At 39.2% G+C, this 13,204-nt stretch overlaps 1 protein-coding gene across 1 annotated transcript in view; it reads left to right on the top strand.

Annotated features, from left to right (window-relative positions):
• The window catches only part of GLG1 (golgi glycoprotein 1), a 259,115-nt gene that overhangs the window by 206,782 nt on the left and 39,129 nt on the right, over nt 1–13,204 (top strand). The window contains exon 13 of the mRNA XM_077133013.1: nt 823–909. Within this exon, the coding sequence (XP_076989128.1) occupies nt 823–909 (87 nt within the window). The remainder of the gene's footprint in view (nt 1–822; nt 910–13,204) is intronic.

Genomic DNA, 13,204 nt, shown 5'->3' with positions numbered 1-13,204 from the left:
CAATAAGTTAAATTTAGTCCTCAACAGAACACTTTGCTGAGAAAATGGCTATTGATATGCTTTAAGAGAGTGATCTGATGTTACACTTAAAATTTCTAAAACAAATAGAAATAGACTGATACTACAAGCTCTAGCTCAGTTTCCAAAGCCCATACAAGATAGCTTTTATATGCTCACTTGTTTTGGAATTTTTCTCAGAGAATCCTTTTGCTGTTTAGCTAGGTTTAGAACCACAGACTTGACTTACAGGAGCTATCAGCTCTGTGCTGTGCTCTAGATCCTGGTCCCTGACCGATTTTGCCCATGAGGAATCTCAGAATAATTCATGTCTTGAACTGTGAATTTGTTGTCTCATGTTCATTATCAAAATTAAGGTTTTAGGTGCACGGGTGGTTCAGTAGTAGAGAACTTGCCTTTCCTGCGGGAGACCTGGGTTTGATTCTGGGACCATGCAGCACCCCCACCCACCCCCCCAAAAATTTAAATTTTAAAGGTAAGATAAGGATGATCAAAATCACAAATTTACGATGGAATGGGATAGTATCAGTAAGTTAAAGTCCTAAACATCACTGCACGGTGTTCTTATAGATTTGGCCTCTGGGGAATTTGCATGGCTCTTGTACCCTTCTGTACATCAATTAATTGTCTTTTCAACCATCTTAGTTTAGAGGATCAAATAAACCTTTAGTGTTGTATTCATTGAGGTATCTTCATTTAGAAAGAAAAAGGGCCACTCAAAAGGAAGTAGATATTTGGTGTCTCAGCTTCCCTTCAGCATTTACGTGCATAACAAATTCCATGGAATTGCCTTTTTATTTTCAGGAACTTGAGTGCCTCCAGGATCATCTTGATGACTTGGCTGTGGAGTGCAGAGATATAGTTGGCAACCTCACTGAGTTAGAATCAGAGGTAAGTACTTTGCAGCTCATAGAAAGAGAGTGCCCTGTCAGCAGCCTTTCCTTTATTCTTAGTTCTGCTATTTCCAAACTCTTAAAAGTGCAGATTTTCTGAAAAATGAAAGAAACCCTAGTCACATTCTCCTCATTTGCTTTTTTAGAGAAATATATTATGTTATTTCCTCAATCCTTTCCCACATTTCTTCAGAAAAACACTCTATACATTTGCTCTTTGGTTTTCCTCATAAATAAAGTTAATCACAGTGATCAGACCAGCCCTTTTGTTTCCTTTAAGAAAAGGTAACAACTATACTTCAAATCTCGTACTCATATTCCTACTCTATTATCCTTATCTCTTTCAATCAGATCATTTAGTAATGTGTGTGTTTAGTAAAGTAAAAGCCTGGGACTGCAAGTTAAACATGAACGATTGAAAACATGTGTTTATCCCCATCCTGAAACCCACCAAAAGATGAAAAAAAAACTCATAAGTTCACAAGCACAATGAGAATAGGAGAAGAGAGAACAGAAGATGAGAGAGAGTAATAGACTTTTGAAAACTAGAAATCAAAACAGAGCTGATTAAGAAACTGATTGTAAAAGAAGCAGACTTCAAGGTGCATTTTCCCACTATGTGTAGATACTGCTATTCTACGTCTCTCACTTTGGCAGAAGAGATGTATTCCACTAGAGATTGAGAGAGGGACTCTGAATTATGCACTGTGGAGGGTAAAAGAGATACATTGAAAGCAGTAAGATTTATGGAATGTCTTATATGCAGAACAGTGAGATTCTCAGTCTTCTTTCCCCATTCTGTTTTTTTAATCTGGCAGCCAGGCTTACATAACCAAGGCAAGAGACTGGAGGAATTCATGCTGTAGACACTGTCCTGCTCAATACAAAGGTCCTACCGACCCCAAAATATACGGAAAATCCTCCAATTAAACATCTGGATTTTGGTCCAGTCACCCTACTGTAAAATCCCACCGTTGGATAATGTCTGCCACCACACATAAAGTTTCTAGTCATCTTTTAGTGTCTTACTTTTTTCCCCCTGTGAAAATGTAACAAGAGGGGTCGGGGCCAAGATGGCTGCTTAGTAAGGTACACACATCTTAGTTCCTCCTCCAGAGCAACTACTAGGTGAACAGAAACAGTGCAGAACACCTCCCAGGGCCACGGTAGGGAATGGACACACAGAGTACCCCAGTCTGGACTGGCTAGACTGACTGCGAGACTCTGCTGCGGTGAGATCCCGAGCGGCGCGTGATTCCCCGAGCAGCGCACGATTCCCCAAGCCATGGCAGCTGGCGGCCGGAGCTCCTCCCTCCCTCCTTCCCGGGCCAGCTGAGAGTCTCGGAGAGGCAAGTTTCCCAAGCCGCAGGGCAGCGCCCCTTTTTTGCGGTCGGCTACGAGTCTCAGATCAGAGGGCTACCCAAGCCGCGGTGGCCGGCAACCGGCGCCCCGCCCCCCCCCCCCCGCAGGCAGCTTCCTGGTCCGGTGGCGAGTTCCCCAGGCCGCGGCGGCTGGCGACCGGCGCCCCTCCCCCACGGGCGGCTTCCTGGTCTGGTGGCGAGTTCCCCGGGCCGCGGTGACCGGCACCCCTCCAGGGAGAGGAGGGAATTTCCAACAGTGGCAGGGACTGGGTCCAACCAAACACCAATAGTGGCATTAATAAAGGAGCCACAGGGTCCCCTCAAGCCGCAGCGGCTGGCGCCCCCACCATGCGCGGCCCCCCGGACCAACTGAGAGAATTGGATCAGAAATCCCCAGGCCGCGGAGAACGGTGACTGGGGGGATCCCTGCTGGGAACGGTGCTCTCTCCTGGGCCACGGCGGCTGGCGCCCTGCCGCCACGCTTGGCGCCCCGGGCTGACTAGGAAATTCTGACAGGCGCTCTCCCGGGCTGCAGCGGCCGGCGACCCTCCCTGCTTTCGGACCCCCGGGCCGGCAGGAACACTTTCAAGCCACTTCGGCTGTCGAACCTCCCACACAGCGAGAGTTTTCCAAAGTTAAAGGACCCACAGCACCTTTTACTGGTGGGACCCGCAGACAAACGTGTGCCACGACCGCCACCTACTGGGCAGGATAAGAAAAACAGAAATCAGAGATTTCACAGAAAAATCTTCCAACCTGTTGGTTCCAACACCCAGGGAAATCTGACTAAATGCCCAGACGCCAGCAGAAGATAACGGATCACGCTCAGAATATTGAAAATATTGCCCAAAGGAAAAAACCAATAGTTCAAATGAGATACAGGAGCTGAGACAACTAATGCTGAATATACGAACAGAAATGGAAAACCTCTTCAAAAACGAAATCGATAAATTGAGGGAGGACATGAAGAAGACATGGGCTGAACAAAAAGAAGAAATAGAAAAACTGAAAAAAACAAATCACAGAACTTATGGAAGTGAAGGATAAAGTAGAAAAGATGGAAAAAACAATGGATACCTACAATGATAGATTTAAAGAGACAGAAGATAGAATTACTGATTTGGAGGATGGAACATCTGAATTCCAAAGAGAAACAGAAACTATTGGGAAAAGAATGGAAAAATTTGAACAAGGTATCAGGAAACTCAAGGACAATATGAACCGCACAAACATACGTGTTGTGGGTGTCCCAGAAGGAGAAGAGAAGGGAAAAGGAGGAGAAAAACTAATGGAAGAAATTATCACTGAAAATTTCCCAACTCTTATGAAAGACCTAAAATTACAGATCCAAGAAGTGCAGCGCACCCCAAAGAGATTAGACCCAAATAGGCGTTCTCCAAGACACTTACTAGTTAGAATGTCAGAGGTCAAAGAGAAAGAGAGGATCTTGAAAGCAGCAAGAGAAAAACAATCCATCACATACAAGGAAAACCCAATAAGACTATCTGTAGATTTCTCAGCAGAAACCATGGAAGCTAGAAGACAGTGGGATGATATATTTAAATTACTAAAAGAGAAAAACTGCCAACCAAGACTCCTATATCCAGCAAAATTGTCCTTCAAAAATGAGGGAGAAATTAAAACATTCTCAGACAAAAAGTCACTGAGAGAATTTGTGACCAAGAGACCAGCTCTGCAAGAAATACTAAAGGAAGCACTAGAGTCAGATACGAAAAGACAGAAGAGAGAGGTATGGAGAAGAGTGTAGAAAGAAGGAAAATCAGATATGATATATATAATACAAAAGGCAAAATGGTAGAGGAAAATATTATCCAAACAGTAATAACATTAAATGTTAATGGACTGAATTCCCCAATCAAGAGACATAGATTGGCAGAATGGATTAAAAAACAGGATCCTTCTATATGCTGTCTACAGGAAACACATCTTAGACCCAAAGATAAACATAGGTTGAAAGTGAAAGGTTGGGAAGAGATATTTCATGCAAATAACAACCAGAAAAGAGCAGGAGTGGCTATACTAATATCCAACAAATTAGACTTCAAATGTAAAGCAGTTAAAAGAGACAAAGAAGGACACTATATACTAATAAAAGGAACAATTAAACAAGAAGACATAACAATCATGAATATTTACACACCGAACCAGAATGCCCCAAAATATGTGAGGAATACACAGCAAACAATGAAAAGGGAAATAGACTCATATACCATAATAGTTGGAGATTTCAATTCACCACTCTCATCAATGGACAGAACATCGAGACAGAGGATCAATAAAGAAATAGAGAATCTGAATATTACTATAAATGAGCTAGACTTAACAGACATTTATAGGACATTACATCCCACAACAGCAGGATACACCTTTTTCTCAAGTGCTCATGGATCATTCTCAAAGATAGACCATATGCTGGGTCACAAAGCAAGTCTCAACAAATTTAAAAAGATTGAAATCATACACAACACTTTCTCGGATCATAAAGGAATGAAGTTGGAAATCAATAATAGGCGGAGTGCCAGAAAATTCACAAATACGTGGTGGCTCAACAACACAATCTTAAACAATGAATGGGTCAAAGAACAAATTGCAAGAGAAATTAGTAAATACTTCAATGGGGAATGAAAATGAAAACACAACATATCAAAACTTATGGGATGCAGCAAAGGCAGTGCTAAGAGGGAAATTTATTGCCCTAAATGCCTATATCAGAAAAGAAGAAAAGGCAAAAATGCAGGATTAACTGTCCACTTGGAAGAACTAGAGAAAGAACAGCTAACTAATCCCAAAGCAAGCAAAAGGAAAGAAATAACAAAGATTAGAGCAGAAATAAATGAAATTGAAAACATGAAAACAATAGAGAAAATCAATAAGACCAGAAGTTGGTTCTATGAGAAAATCAATAAGATTGATGGGCCCTTAGCAAGATTGACAAAAAGAAGAAGAGAGAGGATGCAAATAAATAAGATCAGAAATGGAAGAGGAGACATAACTACTGACCTCACAGAAATAAAGGAGGTAATAACAGCATACTATGAACAACTTTATGCTAATAAATACAACAATTTAGATGAAATGGACAGGTTCCTGGAAAGGCATGAACAACCAACTTTGACTCAAGAAAAAATAGATGACCTCAACAAACCAATCACAAGTAAAGAAATTGAATCAGTCATTCAAAAGCTTCCTAAAAAGAAAAGTCCAGGACCAGACGGCTTCACATGTGAATTCTACCAAACATTCCAGAAAGAATTAGTACCAACTCTCCTCAAACTCTTCAAAAAAATCGAAGTGGAGGGAAAACTACCTAATTCATTCTATGAAGCCAACATCACCCTCATACCAAAACCAGGCAAAGATATTACAAAAAAAGAAAACTACAGACCAATCTCTCTAATGAATATAGATGCAAAAATCCTCAATAAAATTCTAGCAAATCGTATCCAACAACACATTAAAAGAATTATACATCATGACCAAGTAGGATTCATCCCAGGTATGCAAGGATGGTTCAACATAAGAAAATCAATTAATGTAATACACCATATCAACAAATCAAAGCAGAAAAATCACATGATCATCTCAATTGATGCAGAGAAGGCATTTGACAAGATTCAACATCTTTTCCTGTTGAAAACACTTCAAAAGATAGGAATACAAGGGAACTTCCTTAAAATGATAGAGGGAATATATGAAAAACCCACAGCTAATATCATCCTCAATGGGGAAAAATTGAAAACTTTCTCCCTAAGATCAGGAACAAGACAAGGATGTCCACTATCACCACTGTTATTCAACATTGTGTTGGAGGTTCTAGCCAGAGCAATTAGACAAGGAAAAGAAATACAAGGCATCAGAATTGGAAAGGAAGAAGTAAAACTATCACTGTTTGCAGACGATATGATACTATACGTCGAAAACCCGGAAAAATCCACAACAAAACTACTAGAGCTAATAAATGAGTACAGCAAAGTTTCAGGCAGCGCGAGACCTCCAGCTTCGTTTTTTTTCCTCAAGATGTTTTTAGCAATTTGGGGCACCCTGCCCTTCCAGATAAATTTGCTTATTGGTTTTTCTATTTCCGAAAAATAAGTTGTTGGGATTTTGATTGGTATTGTATTGAATCTGTAAATCAATTTAGGTAGGATTGACATCTTAACTATATTTAGTCTTCCAATCCATGAACACGGTATGCCCTTCCATCTATTTAGGTCTTCTGTGATTTCTTTTAACAGTTTTTTGTAGTTTTCTTTATATAGGTTTTTTGTCTCTTTAGTTAAATTTATTCCTAGGTATTTTATTCTTTTAGTTGCAATTGTAAATGGGATTCGTTTCTTAATTTCCCCCTCAGCTTGTTCATTACTAGTGTATAGAAATGCTACAGATTTTTGAATGTTGATCTTGTAACCTGCTACTTTGCTGTACTCATTTATTAGCTCTAGTAGTTTTGTTGTGGATTTTTCCGGGTTTTCGACGTATAGTATCATATCGTCTGCAAACAGTGATAGTTTTACTTCTTCCTTTCCAATTTTGATGCCTTGTATTTCTTTTCCTTGTCTAATTGCTCTGGCTAGAGCAATTATGAAGCCACAGTGGTCAAAACAGCATGGTATTGGCATAAAGATAGATATATCGACCAATGGAATCGAATAGAGTGCTCAGATATAGACCCTCTCATCTATGGACATTTGATCTTTGATAAGGCAGTCAAGCCAACTCACCTGGGACAGAACAGTCTCTTCAATAAATGGTGCCTAGAGAACTGGATATCCATATGCAAAAGAATGAAAGAAGACCATATCTCACACCCTATACAAAAGTTAACTCAAAATGGATCAAAGATCTAAACATTAGGTCTAAGACCATTAAACAGTTAGAGGAAAATGTAGGGAGATATCTTATGAAACTTACAATTGGAGGCAGTTTTATGGACCTTAAACCTAAAGCAAGAGCACTGAAGAAAGAAATGAATAAATGGGAGCTCCTCAAAATTAAACACTTTTGTGCATCAAAGAACTTCATCAAGAAAGTAGAAAGACAGCCTACACAATGGGAGACAGTATTTGGAAATGACATATCAGATAAAGGTCTAGCATCCAGAATCTATAGAGATTGTTCAACTCAGCAACAAAAAGACAGCCAACCCAATTACAAAATGGGAAAAAGACTTGAACAGACACCTCTCAGAAGAGAAAATACAAATGGCCAAAAGGCACATGAAGAGATGCTCAATGTCCCTGGCCATTAGAGAAATGCAAATCAAAACCACAATGAGATATCATCTCACACCCACCAGAATGGCCATTAACAAAACAGAAAATGACAAATGCTGGAGAGGATGCGGAGAAAGAGGTACACTTATCCACTGTTGGTGGGAATGTCAAGTGGTGCAACCACTGTGGAAGGCAGTTTGGCGGTTCCTCAAAAAGCTGAATATAGAATTGCCATATGACCCAGCAATACCATTGCTGGGAATCTACTCAAAGGACTTAAGGGCAAAGACACAAACGGACATTTGCTCACCAATGTTTATAGCAGCGTTATTTACAATTGCAAAGAGATGGAAACAGCCAAAATGTCCATCAACAGACGAGTGGCTGAACAAACCGTGGTATATACATACGATGGAATATTATGCAGCTTTAAGACAGGATAAACTTATGAAGCATGTAATAACATGCATGGACCTAGAGAACATTATGCTGAGTGAGTCTAGCCAAAAACTAAAAGACGAATACTGTATGGTCCCACTGATGTGAACGGACCTTCGAGAATAAACTTGGAATATATCATTGGTAACAGAGTCCAGCAGGAGTTAGAAATAGGGTAAGATAATGGGTAATTGGAGCTGATGGGATACAGACGGTGTAACAGGACTAGATACAAAAACTCAAAAATGGACAGCACAATAATACCTAATTGTAAAGTAATCATGTTTAGACACTGAATGAAGCTGCATCTGAGATATATGGGTTTTTTTTTTACTATTATTATTATTTTTATTTTTTTCTCTATATTAACATTCTATATCTTTTTCTGTTGTATTGCTAGTTCTTCTAAACCGATGCAAATGTACTAAGAAACGATGATCATGCATCTATGTGATGATGTTAAGAATTACTGATTGCATATGTAGAATGGCATGATTTCTAAATGTTGGGTTAATTTCTTTTTTCTGTTAATTAAAAAAAAAATGTAACAAGAATCTCTTTAATAATATAAATAGAGCCACATCCACATAAGCTTAAATATGGTTGCACTGGCTTTCACAGAGACCACAGACCAGGCGTTCTCTGTACACTGACGCACATAAGTGACTCTTATTCTAGTGTCTTACTCTTAAACAGGAACAGAATAACCAAAGGTACTCAGGCGTTTGAGGAAAATCACTAATATGAAAGACAGGCAAATACAAACAGACCCAATAAAACAGCAGAAAACTTCAGAGGGATCAATGAAGGCAGCAGAAAACTTCGTAAAAACAGAAAAGTCTATAGTATCCACTGAGAGATAAAGAAAAATCTTACAGTCACCAAACAACTAGAGAACACTTAAAAATATATATATTTAGGTAACTGAAAAAGAGTTCTTAATAATTAAAAACCAGATCTCAGAAAGAAGAATTCACTGAAAGTATTGCATAATAAAGTTGAAGAAATCACTCAGAAAAAGACCCAAAGTAGAAAATAGGAAAGAAAGAATACAAAAAATAGAGATCTAATTCAGAAAGTCCATCATCCAGATAAGAGTTCTAGGAAATAGAAATAGAGGGGAAGAAATTATCAAATAAATTATTCAGTCTGAGAACTGAAGCATATGAATTTCTAGAGTGAAATGGACTACCAAGGCCCCAACACCACTGATGAAAAATAACACCAGTAAAAAAGGGCATGATCAGTATGAAATTTCAGATTATTGGGAATAAGATTTTTAAAGTTTGTAAAAGGGGAAGTAAAAGCCATATGTAAAAGATTCATTCAACAAATAATTATTGGTTGTCTCCTCTGTGCTGGGCACTATTCTATTCTTCCTTTGTAAATATAGCAATGAATAAGACAGGACAAAATGTCCTAACCCTTAAGGAGCTTACATTCTAGTGAGAGGAGACAAATAAATAAATATAGTGTGTCTAGTGGTAAGTGCTTTGGCGCAAAATAAGATAGGGATGGGATTGGGTGGATTGCATTTTTAAATAGGATGGTGTTCTAGTTTGCTAGCTGCTGGAATGCAATATACCAGAAACGGAATGGCTTTTAAAAAGGGGAATTTAATGAATTGCTAGTCTACAGTTCTAAGGCCAAGAAAATGCCCCAATTAAAACAAGTCTATAGAAATGACCAATCAAAGACATCCAAGGAAAGATACCTTGGTCCAAGAAAGCTGATGAAGTTCAGGGTTTCTCTCTCGGCTGGAAGGGCACATGGCCAATACGGCATCATCTGCTAGTGTCTTATCCTGGCTTCCTGTTTCGTGAAGCTCCCCAGGAGGCGTTTTCCTTCTTCATCTCCAAAGGTCACTGGCTGGTGGACCCTCTCTGCTTTGTGGTGCTGCAGCATTCTCTGCTCTCTCTGAATCTCTCTGAATCTCCCATTCTCCAAAATGTTTCCTCTTTTATAGGACTTCAGAAACTAATCAAGACCCACTCAAATGGGTGGAGACATGTCATCCCCTAATCCAGTTTAACAACCATTCTTAACTAAATCACATCAACCACAGAGATGATCTCATTACAGTTTCAAATATACAGTATTGAATAGGGATTATTCTACCTTTAAGAAATGAAATTTATATTAAAACATGGCTTTTCTTAGGGGGCATACGTCCTTTCAAACCAGCACAGATGGCTAGGAAACCCCACTGAAAATGTGCCATTTCAGCAAAGACCTGAGATGAGGTAGATCTCTATGTATATGAGGAAAGAGCATCCCAGGCATATGACATGGCATGTGCAAAGGCTCTGAGGGAAAGAGTGCTAACAAGTTATAGAGCAGTAAGAAGGTACGTGGCTGGAGCAGAATGAGACAGAAAAGAGTAGTAAGAGATGAAGTCATAGAAAGTTATGGTCATAGATTTTGGAGGGTTAGGACTCAGAGTGGCTTCAGACTTTATCTTTTTTTAGTACAAGAAAACTATCAGCAACAAGAAAACCTGGCAGTACCTGGAGGTGTACATATACAGCTTTTGCCCAGCAGTCAGTGGTTTTTACCCTGATTTTCAATGCAGGCAAATGCAGAGGTTAAAACCAAGTGAAGGCAGGCCACAGTAGCCCATGTATTTAATTTAAAAAAAAAAAAATGTGAGCACTTTTGTGTACTAGCACCGGAGTGGGTAGTGAGAATGAGGAGGTGCTAACTGAGATAGTCATTTAGCCTTTGAGTTTCTTCCCTTTGATAATACAAACTTCATGGGGTTGTAAAGATACATTATAAGTACCCAGAAGGCACTTAACACAGCACTCAGCACATACTAAACATGTAATTATTGTTGAAGTATTACCACCACCATACTTGTCATCTATATCTATTTACCAAAGACTTAAGAAAGTCGTTAAGAGAAAAAGAAAGCACTGGCTCAAACTGCTTTGGCTACTTTTATTTTTTTTTAACATTTTTTATTGCAAAATATGTTAAGTATGTACAAAAAAAAGCAACCCATTTCAAAATACATTGTAACAAGTTGTTATAGATCACATTTCAAAGTTTGAATGTGATTATAGTTAAGTTCCACAATTTCAGGTTTCTCCTTGTAGCTGCTCTAAGACACTGGAGACTAAAAGAAATATCAATACAATGATTCGTTATACTCATTTGTTAAATCCTATCTTCTCTGTTATAACTCCTCCTTCTCCTTTGATCTTTCTCAATCTTTAGGGATATTTGGACTATGCCCTTTCTTTTTCTTGTTGAAAAAGGGTGTAGACAATATATTAAAGAGGATGAAACTAGTTCATATTCTTTGAGAGGTTGGTCCCTCTGGGTTTCAGGACTTATCTGGCCTAGAAACTATCTAGAGGTTGTAGATTTCTGCAAAATAATCTTAAGGCATGAAATATTTTTAGAATCTTGAACCCTAGGTGTTCTTTAGGATTAACATGAACGGTGTTGGTAGGGGGTTGGCAAACCATGGCAGTTAGTAATATGTAGCTGAAGGTTGCATGAGAGTAGCTTCCAGAATAGCCTCTTGACTCTATCTGAACTCTGTTAACCACTGATACCTTATTTATTACGTTTATTTTCTCTTTTAGTCAGGAAGTGATTGTCGATTCCACAGTGCAAGGGCCAGGCTAGCTAATCCCTGGGAGTCATATCCCATGTTGCCAGGGAGAGTTTCACCTCTGGATGTCATGTCCCACATAGGGGGGAAGTTATGATTTTCCTTGCAGAATTGGGCTTAGAGAAAGAGAGGCCACATCTGAGCAACAGAAGAGATTTTCTGAAAGTAACTTTTAGGCATAACTATACATAGGCTTAGTTTAGCTTCAGAAATAAGTGTCATTAGAGCAAGCTCAAGGTCAAGGGCTTGTCCTATTTACTTCAGAGTACCTAATGTTTGAAACAGTATCAGGGGTTACCCCAGTAGTCAAGTTTAATAGCTCCATATTTTTTCTCCATTCACTCAGGGGACTTTGCCTGTACTTTTTAATTATCTGCCCAACTAACTCTGGGATATATCTGGGTTTTAGATTAAGCTATATAGAAATACAAGTTCTCCTTTCCATTCTGGGCTCCATGTGTTTGGGTTGTTTAAATATGAGTTATCCAGACAGGTTGCATTATAGTATGTGCTACAGAAAAATTTAGATTTTGGACAAAATAAACCTCTCTTCCTTTGCTCTCATACAGTAGGTGAAGTTCTTACATGAAGACAATATCATCCTTTGCCTTTTATTCTAATTTACCTTTGTCCCTATCAGTCAGCTTTGTTCTTATCTCCAAGTGAAGCCTTATCTATTTTTTTGGCTTATTTAACAATTGTTGTATATAACAATGCTGACTTTCCAGGGCGATACCAGGTTATACATATATACATATATAGCAAAGTTCCAGGGCAATACCAGGTTATACATATATAGCACAGCATCTCAAAATCTAGGAACAGCATTTACAGCTCCTGACTAAATGTGACTTGCCATAAGAGCTTACAGTCTAGGTCCCAATCTTTTTATAAGTATTTTCTAAAAGAAACGATACAATATTTGTTCGTTCATTTCTGGTGTATTTTGTACCACATAATGATCCTAAGGTTCATTTACTCTTTGCCTGCTTCACAATTTTGTTCCTTTATGTAGCCACCAGTATTCCATCATATGTATATACCACAGTTCACTTTTCTGCTTCTCAGTCAATATATTTTTCAGCCACCTCCATCCATTGGGCATCGTGGATAATGTCCAAGATAAACAATCCATGTCTCACATTATCCTCACTTAGTTGTACATTATCAACACTTTCAATTTTAGACAGTTTTCATTGCTCCAGAGAGAAAAATAACAAACATGGCGCCTGTTCTAGTTTGCTAGCTGCTGGAATGCAACACACCAGAGACGGATTGGCTTTTAATAAAAGGGGATTTATTTTGTTAGTTCTTCAGGGGAAAGGCAGCTAACTTTCCACTGAGGTTCTTTCTTACGTGGAAGGCACAGGATGGTCTCTGCTGGTTTTCTCTCCAGGCCCCTGGGTCCCAACAACTTTCCCCGGGGTGACTTCTTTCTGCATCTCCAAAGGCCTGGGCTGAACTGCAAGTGCTGAGATGAGGAATGCCAAGCTGCTTAGGCTGTGTTACCTTGCACTGTCTCATTTAAGCACCAACCAATTAAGTCAAACATCACTCATTGCAGCAGACACGCCTCCTAGCCGACTGCAGATGTAATTAGCAACAGATGAAGTTCACGTGCCATTGGCTTATGTCCAC

This window comes from Tamandua tetradactyla, chromosome 16 (assembly GCF_023851605.1).
Source record: "Tamandua tetradactyla isolate mTamTet1 chromosome 16, mTamTet1.pri, whole genome shotgun sequence".
Taxonomy (NCBI): Eukaryota; Metazoa; Chordata; class Mammalia; order Pilosa; family Myrmecophagidae; genus Tamandua; species Tamandua tetradactyla.
This window is presented reverse-complemented; position numbering and strand designations above follow the sequence as displayed.